The sequence below is a fragment of the Xenopus laevis genome, chromosome 2S, assembly GCF_017654675.1.
Source record: "Xenopus laevis strain J_2021 chromosome 2S, Xenopus_laevis_v10.1, whole genome shotgun sequence".
In the NCBI taxonomy this organism is placed as follows: domain Eukaryota; kingdom Metazoa; phylum Chordata; class Amphibia; order Anura; family Pipidae; genus Xenopus; species Xenopus laevis.
The window spans coordinates 162,346,316-162,363,410 of record NC_054374.1 but is presented as its reverse complement, the minus strand read 5'-3'; the positions used below and the strand labels follow the sequence as shown (position 1 = coordinate 162,363,410).

General features: G+C 39.6%; 1 protein-coding gene across 7 annotated transcripts in view; it reads left to right on the top strand.

Moving 5' to 3' along the window:
• The window catches only part of LOC108710034 (disks large homolog 2), a 621,594-nt gene that overhangs the window by 526,402 nt on the left and 78,097 nt on the right, over nucleotides 1–17,095 (top strand). For all 7 annotated transcript variants that reach the window (XM_041584606.1, XM_041584605.1, XM_041584603.1 and 4 more), the window contains one exon: nucleotides 2,473–2,587. In XM_041584606.1, the coding sequence (XP_041440540.1) occupies nucleotides 2,473–2,587 (115 nt within the window). The remainder of the gene's footprint in view (nucleotides 1–2,472; nucleotides 2,588–17,095) is intronic.

Here is a 17,095-nt window from a genome sequence, read left to right as displayed (position 1 = left end):
AAATTAAATGAGCTAATGACTCATACAAATGCTAAAACATTTATCTGTCTTATTTGTACTGCACTGAATAATGTATTTTACTCCTTGATACTCGAAGTGTTAAACCGCTACAACATTTTGATGCCTTATTTATTGTTGCTCACAAAGTAAAGCATATTCCCTCCAACCATCTTATTGTAGAAACCAACAATATGTTTATAAAAGAGAATTACTTTCATTCCATAGTTTATACCCCAGTTGAATAGGGTTTATGTTCCCAAACTGTAAGTATGGTTTACCCTGGGGAAGACATAGTGGAGTGGAGAGGAGGGGCAACCTAAAGGTGACTAAGAATCGAGGCCCATTTATTAAAGGATGGAATTTTAGTGGCATTAGTGGTTTTTGAAACCAAGATAAAACGTTTTTGTTTTTTTTAATTCATGAATGAAATGCCATGAATGTTATTAAAAGATCCGAATATAAAAAAGTAAGAACGGAAAAAAATCGCTTAAGGGAACCAAAAAAAAAAAAAAACATGGATATCTCTCAAACTTGTAAAAAATCAAGTTTTTCAGACAATTATAAGAAAAAAAAAAATCTAAAAACCTCTAAAAAGTCTGAATGGCTAAAAAAAGGTTTTTCATGGCTTTTACACTTAATAGATCTCACATTTTTGGAGTTTCAGAGAAAAAAATAGAAAGCTGAATCTTAGAAAATCCAAAATTTAGAAAATCCAAAATTTAGAAAATCGGCCCCTAACATTCCAAATTTGTATAAGCACTCTTTCTGCTTTAGTTTTTTTTGGCACCATACGTATTTACCCCCAAACTATAAGGAGTACTGTTTGGGCTCCAGCCATTTGGATTGAGTAATCCAATATGGCGGTATCTAGTGGTGCAAAGTGGTGTGAAGCACATGACATGCTCCATATCCCAGGACACCGTGGAGTAGAACCATAAGAGAGAAAGGACGTCAGGCAATCATAGGATATTTTGTTGGAGAACGTACCTGCAATATACATTATTTTAAGCGACCATTAGATTGGGACACCATTAAATTTTAGCCGCCTTGTCCTTTAAGCACAGAATATGCAATGTCTATAAATGTGCAATGAAATGCAGGCACCTTAACCTATAAGGCTTTATAGCTTTGTTCTTTCCCCCTTCAAAACACCAAAGATCTCCCATAAAACACAGTTTGCCGAGGATTTTGGTTACATCATCCTGCTAATAATTTCCTTTGAATGCAGAGCAAGAGGCAAACCCAGAGAGCAAAGTGCGCACTTTATCAGATAATGGGCATTCATGGTGCGGTTACATTAGCGTGAACGTCCCTGTGAATACTAATGGCGCTATAAAGAGTGTGGTATATACATATGGATGTTGAAGTGCTGTAGAGCGTTCACATCACGGGAAGGAACCTGCTAACAATAAAAGAAATGGATGGAACCTTAAAAATATAGTTTTATTTTTTTTAAAATGACCCAGTAGTTCCTTTAATACTTCAGACTGGAAATGCCCAAGGCTTAGTGGAGACAAAATCACGCCGCTTTTCATATTGGTCATATTCCTTACACTGCTTCAGGTATCTCATCTCAAGGCTTAGCACCCAGTGTGAGTGCTTCAGCTCCTGATGCCCATCTAAATGCCCTCACAGCAACTGCCACTCATGGAAGGGGCCTTGAGACTGGCACTCTTAGAATGAGCTTATTCAAGAAGGCAGTCTCTTTGAGATGTTGTCGGAGAACAGGTTGAGTTTATAGACAACATCTCAAAGAGACTGCCTTCTTGAATAAGCTCATGTCTATGATGGTCCATGTCAGGACAAAAGCGATGGGCATCCTAGAGAGGTGGAAAAAACCAAATTCAAACTAATAAACCCTCTCCACTACACCATTGTCACTTACAGATGGAGCCTGCCAAACCAAATGGTTTCTTAGGATATCAAAGGTAGTCACATGTTCTCATATGATTACTAGGGATTCATACGATTCATATTGAATATCAGATGAACGCAAGATTATTTTAAGAGTTTAACATATTTTAAGGCATTTCTTCAAACGAACCCTTTTTGGAATCCAGCTTAGAAGATCTAACTTACTTGGATATCATGAGAATTCACTTGGGACAGCCATTACTCTTTGCAATACTAATTCAACCAACAGGGGACCTACTTGTGGGATCTTACATTCAAATTTAATCTGTATTTTTGGTTGCCATGGACAGTGACCCCCACGCAAACTAATACAGACTGGAAATAAGCAGAGTAGGAAGGCTAATAACAAGAACCATGCAAAATGAATAATGGAATCCAACTGACAGTTGATTAGATACCATACCATAATAAACTGTATATGAAGTGAACATATGAGATACAACTGGGTTTAGTATGTGTTTTGACCTAAAGACTATATCCAAAATAACGTATACCCTGTCATTGTCTTGTTTGCCCTTAAATATGCAAAATATTTAATGTTTCCTTTTTCTAATTCAGAATACGCTCGATTTGAGGCCAAAATCCATGATCTACGAGAACAGATGATGAATCACAGTATGAGTTCTGGTTCTGGCTCACTGAGAACTAACCAAAAGCGTTCCCTCTATGTAAGGTAAGTAGTAATCATTCAGGGCACATTGCAAGATCTTTTTCCCTGGCCTGCAAGCTTTATGTTACATCTTGAGTTCTACTTCTCCCTACAGGGGAAATCGTATTGTAGCCCCAAATGCTGCCACACTGTCTGGAAGTATTTATGTTATTATATATACTGCACAGTTTGAGAATAGATAAGGAATACTTTTTAAATCGCAGAACAGTTGCTGCTTGTACCATGAAATGGCCTGAGAGCTATTCTCAGATTTTTTTAGTGACTTCCCTCAAGATGATATGGGAGATGGACAATTAGGGAGTAATGTGGAGTATTTACTGTTGGATATTCCTGGAACTATAGCAGGGTGACTGTTGCCCCAATATTTCAATATATCTGTAACCTTGTTATGAGCTAAGGGGGCCCAGCCTGAAGGTCAGTTAGGGGGCGATTTGGGGTGAGTGTTTATTTGTGCCCTGGGTACCCCTGGAACTATAGAAGGGTGACTGTTACCCCGATGTTTCTATATATCTGTAACCTTGTTATGAGCTAAGGGGGCCCAGACTGAAGGTCAGTTATGGGGAGATTTGGGGTGAGTGCTTATTTGTACCCTGGGTACCCATGGAACTATAGCAGGGTGACACCCCAATGTTTCTATATATCTGTAACCTTGTTATGAGCTAAGGGGGCCCAGTCTGAAGGTCAGTTAAGGGGAGATTTGGGGTGAGTGCTTATTTGTACCCTGGGTACCCCTGGAACTATAGCAGGGTGACACCCCAATGTTTCTATATATCTGTAACCTTGTTATGAGCTAAGGGGGCCCAGTCTGAAGGTCAGTTAGAGGGAGATTTGGGGTGAGTTCTTATTTGTACCCTGGGTACCCCTGGAACTATAGCAGGGTGCCTGTTGTGTGGTTATATACCTGTTATGAGATACGCTGTGAATCAGGAAAAATGTTTGAACACAAATGTAGTCTTGAATTCTGCAAATCATGTTTATTATTCAGGATATATACTGTGATGTACAGTAGGACCCTCATTTTACATTTTTCAGGGGACCAGGGGGGCGGGCCCTGGTGCGTGACGCGCAGCCGGGCCCCGCGTGACACATTTTCAATGGCGCACGGGCTGCCAGGGGGGGCCCTGAGGGGGCCCTGGCCCGCTCGCACCCCCTGCTCCCCCGGTAGTTCCGCCACTGGGTGTGAGTTATTCTTATTGATGTGTCTCTGCCAACATGACGGCTGCTGTGAAAGTCCATTGTGCCTTATAACTATTCAGCTCTGGATACAGAGCATTGGCCTTACTGAGTAAATGGGTTAGGGGGGGTTGTATAGAAATGATCTGTAAACCAGTCACTTAAATAATAGCCTGAGGTTCAAAAGCTTAAATGGCTCAGAGAGACAAATAGTCAATGGGAAATGTGGACGTGCTTAAAGGAATTGTTCAGTGTAAAAATAAAAACTGTGTAAATACATAGGCTGTGCAAAATAAAAAATGTATCTAATATAGTTAGTTAGGCAAAAATGTAATGTATAAAGGCTGGAGTGATTTGATGTATAACATGTCAGTCAGAACACTACTTCCTGCTTTTCAGCTCTCTTGGTTTACACTGACTGGTTACCCTGGTTACCAGGCTGTAACCAATCAGAGACTTGAGGGGGGGCCACATGGGTCATATCTGTTGCTTTTGAATCTGAGCTGAATGCTAAGGATCAATTACAAACTCACTGAACAGTTATGTCCCATGTGGCCCCCCTTATAGTCACTGACTAACTCAGAGTTAGAGAGCTGAAAAGCAGGAAGTTGGATTCTGGCTGTTTTATTAGACATCCAGTCACTCCAGCCTTTATATATTACATTTTTGGCTAACTAACTATATTAGAAACATTTTTTATTTTGCACAGCCTATCTATTTACACAGTTTTTATTTTCACACTGAACTATTCCTTTAAGAAGAATAAAATGTTTTTCAAGACTTACTATAACAATATACATACATATACTGTATACACACACGCACACAAAATTAAAGGGGTAATTCACCTTTATATTACCTTTTAGTATGATGTACAGAGTGATATTATGAAACAATTTGCAATTGGTTTTCATTTTTTATTATTTGTGGTTTTTGAGTTATTTAGGTTTTTATCCAGCAGCGCCAGTTTGCAATTTCAGCCATATGGTCGCTAGGGTACAAACTACCCTAGCAACCATGCATTGATTAAAATAAGAGACATGAATATAATATGAACATATGAATATATGAAAATATGAATAGGAGAGGCCTGAAAAGAAAGATGAGGAAATAAGTAGTAATGATAATAAATATGTAGACTCACAGAGCATTTGTTTTGTTATATGGGGTCAGTGACCCCCATTTGAAAGCTGGAAAGAGTCAGAAGAGGAAGGCAAATAATTCAAAAACTGTAAAAAAAAAATGGAAACCAATATCACTCTCTACATCATACTAAGGGGCATATTTATCAAGGGTCGGATTTTCAAATTGAAAAAATTTCTAAATTTAAATTCAAAAAGACCAACCGTAATTAAGTCGAAGTTTTTTTTTTTGGGCCGAATTTGAATTGTTCGAATCTAAGTAATAGCGCAATCGACCTGATTCGAATCAAAGTTTTTCCCCAAAAAAACTTTGAAGTCCACCAATTGACTCCAAATAGATTCTAGGAGGTCCCCCATAGGCTAAATCAGCAATTTGGCAGGTTGTAGATGGTGAATGGTTGAAGTCTAATTGTTAAAGAGACAGTGCATGATCAATTTTGATTTTCAATTTTTTTAATTTTTTGATTGAATTTGGACTATTCCTAAGTACACAAAAATAGCTTGAAAGCCAAATTTTTTCAATTCGAAAATTCACCTCGACCTTTGATAAATCTGCCCCTAACAGTTAACTTAAAGGTGAAAGCTTAATGAATGTTGAGTGGAATTTTACATCTGCAGTCACAGTCATGAAAGAACCCAAAGCAACTACCCCGACTGCAATCAAAGAAGATACAGTAGCTCTATATGGGTGTACACACACACACACACACACACATATATATATATACTGTATATAGGTATGGGAACTATTATTCAGAATGCTCGAGACCTGGGTTTTTCTGGATAACAGATCTTTCTGTTATTTGGATCTTCATACTTTAAAGGAAAACTTTACCCCCAAATTGAATATTTAAGAAACAGATAGTTTATATCATATTAAGTGGCATATTAAAGAATCTTACCAAACTGGAATATATATTTAAGTAAATATCGCCCTTTTACATCTCTTGCCTTGAACCACCATTTTTATGATGGTCTGTGTGCTGCCTCAGAGATCACCTGACCAGAAATACTGCAGCTCTAACTGTAACAGAAAGACGTGTGGAAGCACAAAACAGAACTCTGTCTGTTAATTGGTTCATGTGACCTAACAAGTATGGTTTGTTGGTATGTTTGTGCGCACCGTGAATCCTAAGATCCCAGGGGGCGGCCCTAATTTTTTTTTTAAATGTCAGTTTTCTATTTATGATTACCCAATGGCACATACTACTAATAGTGATGGGCGAATTTGCGCCGTTTCGCTTTGCCGAAAAATTTGCGAATTTCGCTAAACGGCAAAAAATTCGCGAAACGGCGCCGGCGTCTCGTTTTTGACGCCGGCGTCCGTTTCGCGAATTTATTCGCTGGGCACGAATCGCGCAAATTCGCAGTGAAATCGCGCCTGGCGAATAAATTCGCCCATCACTAACTACTAAAAAAGATTATTATTATGAAAATGGTTTACTTACATGAAGCAGGGTTTTACATATGAGCTGTTTTATGCAATATCTTTTTATAGAGACCTACATTGTTCGGGGGGTATAGTTTTCCTTTAAGTCTACCAGAAAATTATGTAAATATTAACCCATTCTATAATATACTAAAAGTTAACCAAACAGTGAACTACTCCTTTCAATGAGAATAAAGCCCTAAAAAAATATTATATTATTTACTGAACTTACTGTATCGACCCAAATTAGCAGCAACTCTATAACAGTACAAATTGTCCCCAGCAGCTCCCCATCTTGGATCTTGTTTGGCATCTTTTGTGTGTCAGTGGGGCTGCACATGCTCAGTGTGCTTTGGACTTAATCAATGCTGATGCAGAATGCGCTGGTTTCTATGCTGCCATCTAATGTGGATCTGAACTAATTACTAATGTTGCATAGTGAATTTTGAGATTGTATATATACATTATATTGTTGGCCTCCAGGCTCAGTAAGTGACAGCAGCACAGAGCTACTAAAGGGTTGGGGAGCTTTTGGCTGGTATAGATGCCAAAAACATAATCCTCCATATGTGATGGGTGAATTTGTCGCAAATTTCCCTCGAAATTTCGAAACCACCAAAATTTGCAAAACTTAATTCTGGTGCTGGCATTGAAGCCAATGGGCATCCAAATAATGTTGACGTTCAACGGTTTTGACTCGAGCAACTTTTCAGACGCGGGGCAAAAAATTTTCGTAACAGTTTTGCGAAACGCTGAAATTTGCAGCAGAATCGTGCCTGGCAATTTTTTTACGCCCATCACTAGTAATAGATGGTGCAAGGTTTGCCCAGGTGCAATAACCCATAGCAACCAATAAGATGTTTGCTTTTAAGATGTTTGGCAGTGTTGTATTCATGGGGGTTGGGTGCACATGCAATAGTTTTTTTTTTTTTTTAAATGAGCATTGAGGGGTGAATTTTGTACCCACTTGTCACTCTAGCAATTGTGAAAATAGCCCCTTTAGTAAGGTTGACGTCTGTCTGGTTTTGACCCGGACCGCCCAGTTTTTTGAAGGGATGTTCGGGTGAAAACTGCCTGCCTGGTTTTCCAAGGATTCCCTGAGATTGATGCGGTGATTGACCAATCGTCTTAGCCCCTCCCCCCTACGTCACATCACACCCCTCCCCCGATACATCACTACCCCGCCTTCCCGTCCGGAGTGAGTCAAGAGGAAAGGTGGCAACCCTACCCTTTAGATTTGGCAAGTGAACTATTAGGCAATATGAAGCAGTTATATAGAAGTTTCAGAGGTTGAGGGTTTACATTTAGTTAAAAGGGGTACAAAGCTGAAATAAAAGAGGGACACATGTGGCCCCCTAAACACCAATATAAAATGTTCCCTGGTAACTGAAACCATTTATTTACAAGAGATGTAAAAGGGCGATATTTCTTTACAGTATTTGTGCAGGACGTCAGACGAAACCCTGGCAGATGTGTATTTTTTTGACGAAAAATATTTCCCACATATAAAAGCAATTTAGATCCCAGTGGGATCCCAGGCGAGTCCCTGTATAGTTTAAACATGCAGAACTCCTAATGAGCGGCAGCTTCAGGAATCATTGAATGAGTAAAGAAGTTCCTCGTCTGAACCCACTGAAGTCGCCAATGGCGGAGTTCGGCAAGATAATTATGTCATGTACTTTATAAACTGTTTCAGTCATCAAGGGACCAAATTAAAAAACAATCTAAATAGATAAATCACTCGCGCAGCCTGAGCTGATAATTGGTGATTGAGTTGTACAAGTTAAAGCTTGAGCATGTTGTGCCCCCAGGATACAGCGAGCAGGAGATTGGGCGCAATCATTAGTCAAACAATTGGCTGCGGCTGTGGGATCCAATTACGGGTGCAATCACATTTCTCCAGGCTATCAATTAGGGATGCACCGAATCCACTTTTTTGGATTCGGCCGAACCCCCGAATCCTTTGTGAAAGATTCGGCCGAATACCGAACCGAATCCGAACCCTAATTTGCATATGCAAATTAGGGGAGGGAAGGGGAAAATTTTTTTACTTCCTTGTTTTCTGACAAAAAGTCACGTGATTTCCCTCCCCGTCCCTAATTTGCATATGCAAATTAGGATTTGGATTCGGTTCGGCCAGGCAGAAGGATTCGGCCGAATCCGAATCCTGATGAAAAAGGCCGACTCCTGGCCGAATCTCGAACCGAATCCTGGATTCGGTGCATCCCTACTATCAATATTAAATTGCAGTGTATTGTATTGCTAATTGTATGGGCAGGGCTGCTATTAGAAATCATGGGGCCCCATACCACAATTTTTGGGGCTTCCGGACCCCGCCCTACCCGGCCACCAAGCCCCGTCCCAGATCCTGCCCACTCCACATCACAGTTAAAAGACCACACAGACATCAGCGCTAAAAAAGGTAACCCCCCCATGCACACACAAGTTATAAAAAGCTATTGGGGACCAGGGCCCCCCTATAAATTAAAAGAAAATATTGGCGCCAGGGCACCCCATAAAAGTTTTTTTTTAAAAAGCATTGGTGACAGGGCCCCCGTACAAGTTAAAAAAATTGGGGCCCCAAAGAACATTTTTAAAAAAAACATTAGCGCCAGGGCCCCCCTTACAAGTTAAAAAAAATTGTGGCCCCCAAAGAATATGTTTTAAAAAAACATTGGTGGCAGGGGCCTATGGAGTATTAAAAGAATACATTGGTGGCCAGGGGAATTGAACTCGTGGCTTCAGGACTTCAACTTCGCCTCCTTTCATGACTTTGGGTCTTTTCGACGCTTCGGGACTTCAATTTCGCCTGTTTTCGTGACTTCAGGTCCTTTCACCGCTTCTGGACTTCGGCTTTGGCTATTTTCATGGCTTCGGGTCTTTTCGCCGCTTCGGGACTTCGGCTGTTCGGCTTTTACGGTACTTCCGCATTTCGGCTGTTCGTGACTTCGGAAGGAGACGGCACAGCTTTGGCGCTGTCAAGGGGGATCTTTTGAAAATTTCAGCACTGCCGGGCCCCTCTTAAGGCCCGGTACACTTGTACCCCCTGTGCCCCACTGATGGCGGCCCTGTGTATGGGTATGGGTGGATAGCAGTGCAGAATAACTAATATTCCAGTTGTACGTTTGACACCATTTAACCTGTAATTTGGCACACCCTGCAGGTAGTCGCCGATGTTTCCTACATCGGCGCCTACATGCGCCTGTGTGAGTACAGCCCCATTGAAAAAAAACTGAATGCGTCTACCCTGAGGCTGAACGCATAAAAATGGAACGCAGGGGAGCGCAGCTTCAAACGCTCGTCTGTAAGAGCCCTAAATCTCCCTTTGTCCATCAAACTGGCTGCACACTTCCTATACATCCCGACACTCATATCATAGTAGTTTATTTTAGCCTAGACACTTCTTTGTAGAACAAGGCAAAGTGCAAACAAAGGACAACATTGATTATGTGTTTTTTTTCCACATTGCAGTTACCTAGAGAGTTACATGTTGGACTATTGGATTGATTCATTCATGCTCAGAAGCTTTGTGCCCTCATTATTGTAGGAACATCTTGTCCAGAACCCACTGTGCATCAGCCTATCACAGAGCTCATTTGTTCTTGCTATCTTGGTCCATTGCTGCAATCCTGTTCTACTAATCCTGCTTCCCTTTACTCTTCCCACATTCACAACAGGTCTCACAAACCAGCAAAAGTGCCGTGTGCAAAGTACAATTTCAGACCTAAATTACCCTGCTTTTTATTCACAAAGCAATCATTTCTGCATCATTATGGCTGTGGTGGAGAGCTGAGCTCAGTGTGATTGCCAAGACAATTTGCAATTTGTTTTCATTTCTTATTATTTGTGGTTTTTGAGTTATTTAGCTTTTTATTCAGCAGCTCCCCAGTTTGTAATTTCACCAATCTGCACTGATATGAATAAGAGACTGGAATATGAATAGGTGAGGCCTGAATAGAAAGATTATTAGTGATGGTCGAATCTGCGCCGTTTCGCTTCGCAGAAAAATTTGCAAATTTCGAGCGAAATTCGCGAAACAACAAAAATTCTTTTTTCAGGCGAATTTTCACGGGCGTTTCATGAATTTCGCGCAAATTCGCGCCTGGCGAATAAATTCGCCCATCACTAAAGATGATGAATAAATAGTAGCAATAATAAACAGCCTTACAGAACATTTGTTTTTAGATGGGGCCAGTGACCCCCATTTGAAAGCTGGAAAGAGTCAGAAAAAGAAGGCAAATAATGTAAAGACTGTAAAAAAAGAAAAAATGAAGGTCAATTGAAAAGTTGCTTAGAAGTAGCCATTGTATAACATACTAAAAGTTAACTTAAAGGTGAAACACCCCTTTAATGAATGTTGTCAATTTGCACAATGATTGATTTTACATCTGCAGATATATATATATATATACAGGTGTGGGATCTGTTATCCGGAAACCCATTATCTAGAAAGCTCCAAATTACGGGAAGGCTGTCTCCCTTATTTTTATCCAAATGATCTGCATTTTTAAAAATGATTTCCCTTTTCTCTGTAATAATAAAACAGTACCTGTTACTTGATCCCAACTAAGATATAATTAATCCTTATTAGAGGCAAGATAAGCCAATTGGGTTTATTTAATGTGTAAATGATTCTCTTGTAGACTTAAGGTATGAAGATCGAAATTATGGAAAGACCCCTTATCCAGAAAACCCCAGGTCCCGAGCATTCTGGACAACAGGCTCCATATCTGTATATAGGTATGGGACCTATCCAAAATGCTCTGACCTGGGGTTTTTCGATAACGGATCTGTTATTTGGATCTTTAAAACTTGTCTACTAGAAAATCATATACTGTAAACATTAAATAAACCCAATAGGCTGGTTTTGCCTCCAATAAGGATTAATTATATCTTATTTGGAATCAAGTACAAGATACTGTTTTATTATTACACAGAAAAAGGAAATCATTTTTATTTGTTGGAGCTTTTCGGAAACAGATCCCATACACACATATAGAGAGAGAGAGAGAGAGAGAGAGAGAGAGAGAGAGAGAGAAACTAAAGGTTAAAACTGTGCCTTTAGTTCATAGGAAAATTCATATAAAAGACTAAAAATATGAATATTAGTGAGAGACAAATCCAGGCAGCCCACGGTACTGTTAGGAAATAATTAGAACATGGAGTTGTGCAAATTCCTGCAAACATGGCAATTTTCTAGTCTCTTATGTGTCGTTTTGCAAATTACTTTTCATCCGGTTTTATTGCTGCTTTCAGCCCTAAGGGGAAACGTTACAGAAAGGAACCTGGTCCAATTATGTATGTCTATATAATTTTATGTTTGATGGAATACACACAGGAGGTCCATTTGCCAGTCACACGGCACAAGCTTAGGAGCGAGTTCTGTTGTTTCAGTCACAGACGTCCCAGGGTGAACAAAGAAAAACTTGACCTTGATATAAATCCTCTATAAATTAGGGATGTCTAACAAGTGTTTGTCACTGCAGTGATTTCATAATCAAAAAAAGAATAAGCTTTCAGAACCATGGACAGCACTCATAGGCTTCAGCACTCAGTAGTCTGGATAGTACAAATAGGATTAGCTGCCTGGCTGTATATACTGGCCTCTTGTGCTGTCCATTCAGCACTCATGGGTTTCTGCTGCTTGGAAATTACAAATTAGCATTCAGCAGTAACTCAGGCAGTCAAAATCCAAAAAAAATATATTCCAAGTGATTCTCTCAAAGTTAAAAAATCACTCTTTATTCAGCATAAATATTAAAAAGTAGGCATACAGACCAATTGTTGCTCCGCCTTACGCATTTCGTGCCCACAGGCACTTATTCATAGGCATTACTGTTGTTCCATTTGGTCACAAAATTTATACCCCAGGAGATCCCTCCCCAAACATTAAAACCAATCACATGTTGCCACCTCACATCTACTTTTAAAGCAACATACACATATCCTCAACGTGTTCATGTTAACATTGTTTTTCTGCCTATACTCTATTACAACTCAACATTTTTATAGTAAATATATTAGGATACCCAAATTCAGACAAATTTTTGTCTAGCAGTCGCTACCATGTTGGTTAGATTTTGTTTCCTAATATTATTATTTGTATACAGTATATCACATTGTTTCAATCTTAGTTGCCCCATATCACCCTGGTTCCATCTCATTATAAGTATTTCCATTCACATTATAAATTAGGTAAAGAATGTTACATCAAACTCGTAGTTCAAACCAAGTGGCAACCGAGTATGTAAATAAAAAATCCAAAATAATTCTCTTTTTGCTAATAGTGCTGCCAAATCACCTCCTCTACTCCCCAATCTTACTTTTTCTATTCCCTGTACAGAGAAATAAAAAAGGGAATAGAAAAAGTAAGATTGGGGAGTAGAGGTGATTTGGCAGGGCTGTTAGCAAAAAGAGAATTATTTTGGATTTTTTATTTAAATACTCGGTTGCCACTTTGGTTGAACTACGAGTTTGATGTAACATGCTTTACCTAATTTATAATGTGAACGGATATACTTATAATGAGGTGGAACCAGGGTGATATGGGGCAACTAAGATTCATAAGGCTATATTCCAGCACTTTTTGGCCCTTTTTTGACAGGCCTTTATAGACTACAGCAGTTGACTAACAGTTTTGGATTCTTATGCGGCTCAGTAACCCAGGCAGACCTAATCTGCATTCTGAACTCTAGTTAGCAATGTGAGCTCAACAGCACTGTCAACATTATATAACTGTTTGATCTGCTTTAATTTTTACTACAGAAATAGGGATTGGTAGCACTAGCACATTTTTTATTATAAAAATACACTAACATTAATTCATCAAACAGAACATAATATTAGCAAATCAAAAAGCCACAAACCCGCCCATGCACCCTCCTGCACACAGTGTCCCCCCCTCAATCCCTAGGCAACAGTCCAAAACTCTCTGCTAAACCACCAATTCACCAAACATGCAAAGTCTTGTTTTTGTCCATATGGCCTTTATACCACCCCAACACCAAAACAGTGGCTACAAAAAAGACGTTTTTGGTTAAATACTCCACCCCCTCCTCCAAAATTGCATGAAAACAAATCAGAACCATGTACAGGACATGTCTCTCCTTGTACTCCGGCTGGACATTGTTCCTCATCCTATATAGGGACAGAGACAAGGGGAAGTGTTGGAAAGATTGCCTACACAAATAGGGATTGGTAGAACTAATAGGTACCTAATATATAGGGAAAGAGACAAGAGGAAAGTGTTGCAAGTGTTACTGTCTGCTCTCATTTCCCTACAGAAATAGGAATTGGTAGAAATAGATCGGTACCTAATATATAGGGACAGAGACAAGAGGAAAGTGTTGGAAGGGTTACTGTCTGCTCTCTCTCATTTCCCTACAGAAATAGGGATTGGTAACACTAGATAGGTACCTAATATATAGAGACAAGAGGAAAGTGTTGGAAGGGTTACTGTCTGCTCTCTCTCATTTCCCTACAGAAATAGGGATTGGTAGCACTAGATAGGTACCTAATATATAGAGACAAGAGGAAAGTGTTGGAAGGGTTACTGTCTGCTCTCTCTCATTTCCCTACAGAAATAGGGATTGGTAACACTAGATAGGTACCTAATATATAGAGACAAGAGGAAAGTGTTGGAAGGGTTACTGTCTGCTCTCTCTCATTTCCCTACACAAATAGGGATTGGTAACACTAGATAGGTGCCTAATATATAGAGACAAGAGGAAAGTGTTGGAAGGGTTACTGTCTGCTCTCTCTCATTTCCCTAAAGAAATAGGGATTGGTAGCACCAGACAGGCTTAATGTACAGGGTGTTTATGTTTATTAAAAAATGTAAAAATATAATAGCAGAGCGCAGGTCAACATGCCGACCAATGGTGTAAATATTATAGATAATTACATTCCTCCCCCATTCCTCTGGCCATTCCTGACATAGGACATTAGAAGGGTCACTGCCTGCTCTATTCTCATTTTACACATAGAAATAGGGATTAGCAGAAGGGTTACTGCCTGCTCTAACCTAAATCCACATACAGAAATAGGGATCAGTAGTACTTAATAGGTACCTAATATACAGGCACAGAGACAGGCACAGGGCTAGTGCCTACTGCAATAGGGGTTGTGGCATTACATACTTTTTCGGTATACAAGGACAAATAAAAGGCTAATGTATAACCAAATAATATCAGAAGAAACACAAAAAAATTGGGATTCATTTCATTATTGTGGTGTGAGATATAAAATAAAAGTTGAGGAAGAAGGTCTTTTCCAGAACAGAATAAATAGGACATGAGTACATTGCAGCGAGGAATATCCTGGTGCCGGGAGACATATGTAGGTCAAGGTACAGTGGGGAGAAGAAGAAAGAGAATTTATTATATTATTGGACGAGGAATTCTACTGTAGTTTCAGTAATGTTCAACAGAAGGAGAGTAGTGAAAAGGCAGTAGAGTATGATGTGTCCCCTGGTGGGGAAATTCTTTTCTCTTGAAATTGAAAGTTGATTAGAAAAAAGGCACAACGGGAAGGGACTGAAGGTTCTTCACATTTCTCTTTGGTGGAATTTGTGAGTAGTTCCAACATCAGCTTCGGCAGCACCTACTAGAGTGGAATTTGGGGGAAATGCTTATATAGATGAAAGGGTAACTGAGATATTCAGCTTTTGTTTATCTCCAACTTTTGTTTTGCTTAAATGATCTCCCTTGGGTGCATGGGCATTGGTTCAAAACCATACCTCCCAACATTCTGGAACTAGAGAAAGGAATACCTCGCCCATTTTGTGGCCACACCCCCTAATTATCATGTTCATTTTACCAAATTTGGCAGGTTATGAAAGTTTGAACACATTTCTGTGGTTTTTATGTATTATTACAGTTTTGCTAATGAAGGTGAATTGTCCTTTAAGCTGCGAGTCAGAGTTTGCCCAAGAGACCTGCTTATCTTAAATTGTTAAAACTGTTTCTTTGCTTATCTTAAATTGTTACAAAAGTATCTAAGTGCACCTGCCATGTATTCTGGGCTCTCTGACAAAAGACAATTAAGTTTTATTTTTTTGGCTGTTCAGTGCAGGAGATCAAAGAGCAATTGGGACATTTCAGTAACAAACCCAGGACTGCGGGTTGAGCTGTAAAAATTGTGACTTTCCCATGAAAAACGGGACAGTTGGGAGGAATGCAAAACCACTGAGTGAAGTGCGACTTTGCAAAACCAATGAGTCGCATTGTACCTTTCTGTGGTGCAAGTTTGGCAGTGATATTCCTTGATGGTGATGTTCATGTTCCATCTGCTAATCAATGATTGCCGCCTCCCAATAACAATATATGTGTAGCCTTATAGAGCATTTGTTTTTTAGATGGGGTCAGCGACCCCAATTTGAAAGCACTAGTTCTTCACTAGTTCTTCTGCCCTATTGAATATCTTACATTTGGACTCGGCACAACAGCAATATGGCAGCTCCCCACACAATCAATAGCTACAAAATATGTTGATAACCTCTATATGTTCCTGTATCCGGGAGCATCTCTATGTTGCCCTTGACATAATGACTAGAGTGTGAGTATTTGCCGAGTTTCCTTGCTCAGCTATTACGCTGCTAAATTATTCATTGCTCATTTATTTTCCCGTGTTTCATTTCGCTGTTGCCTGTAGGTCACCGCTGTGGGACATTTACTGTGCCGAGAGATCCCTCTTGGTATTTTTATTTACTGTCCTGCCCACGGGTCCAGTTTCACGTTTCTTTCATGAAATCGTTTTTGCTCTTCTTGTCCCTGTTTCCCGGGATCCCATTGACCTTGGCTGAATGTAACCAGAAATGACAGGAACTTCCGTTTGATTGATGTTCTAGATAAAAACATGTTTACTGGTTCATTCAATGTTACTTACAAGGTAAACGTTTTAGGAAACCTTTATTTGGTTTTAGTATGTATCCCTTCAGTAGACATTTAAGGGGATACTGTCACTCCAATTGCACCGGGTTTATATTGCCTTGTCACTTAATATACAGTAGCTTTAAAGGAACAGTAACACCAAAAAATGAAAATGACAATGTAATTTAGTGTTACCCTGCACTGGTAAAATTGGCGTGTTTGCTTTAGAAACTCTACTATAGTTTTTATATAAACAAGCTGTTGCGTAACAATGAGGGCAGCCATTCAAGCACAGAATATACAGTAGATAACAGATAAGTACTACTATAGTTTATATAAATAAGCTGCTGTGTAGCCATGGGGGCAGCCATTCAAGCACAGAATATACAGTAGATAACAGATAAGTACTACTATAGTTTATATAAACAAGCTGCTGTGTAGCCATGGGGGAAGCCATTCAAGCACAGGATACACAGTAGATAACAGATAAGTACTACTATAGTTTATATAAACAAGCTGCTGTGTAGCCATGGGGGCAGCCATTCAAGCACAGGATACACAGTAAGTAACAGATAAGTACTACTATAATTTATATAAACAATCTGCTGTGTAGCCATGGAGGCAGCCATTCAAGCACAGGATACACAGTAGATAACAGATAAGTACTACTATAGTTTATATAAACAAGCTGCTGTGTAGCCATGGGGGCAGCCATTCAAGCACAGGATACACAGTAGATAACAGATAAGTACTACTATAGTTTATATAAACAAGCTGCTGTGTAGCCATGGGGGCAGCCATTCAAGCACAGGATACACAGTAGATAACAGATAAGTACTACTATAGATTATATAAACAAGCTGCTGTGTAGCCATGGGGCAGCCATTCGAGCACAGGA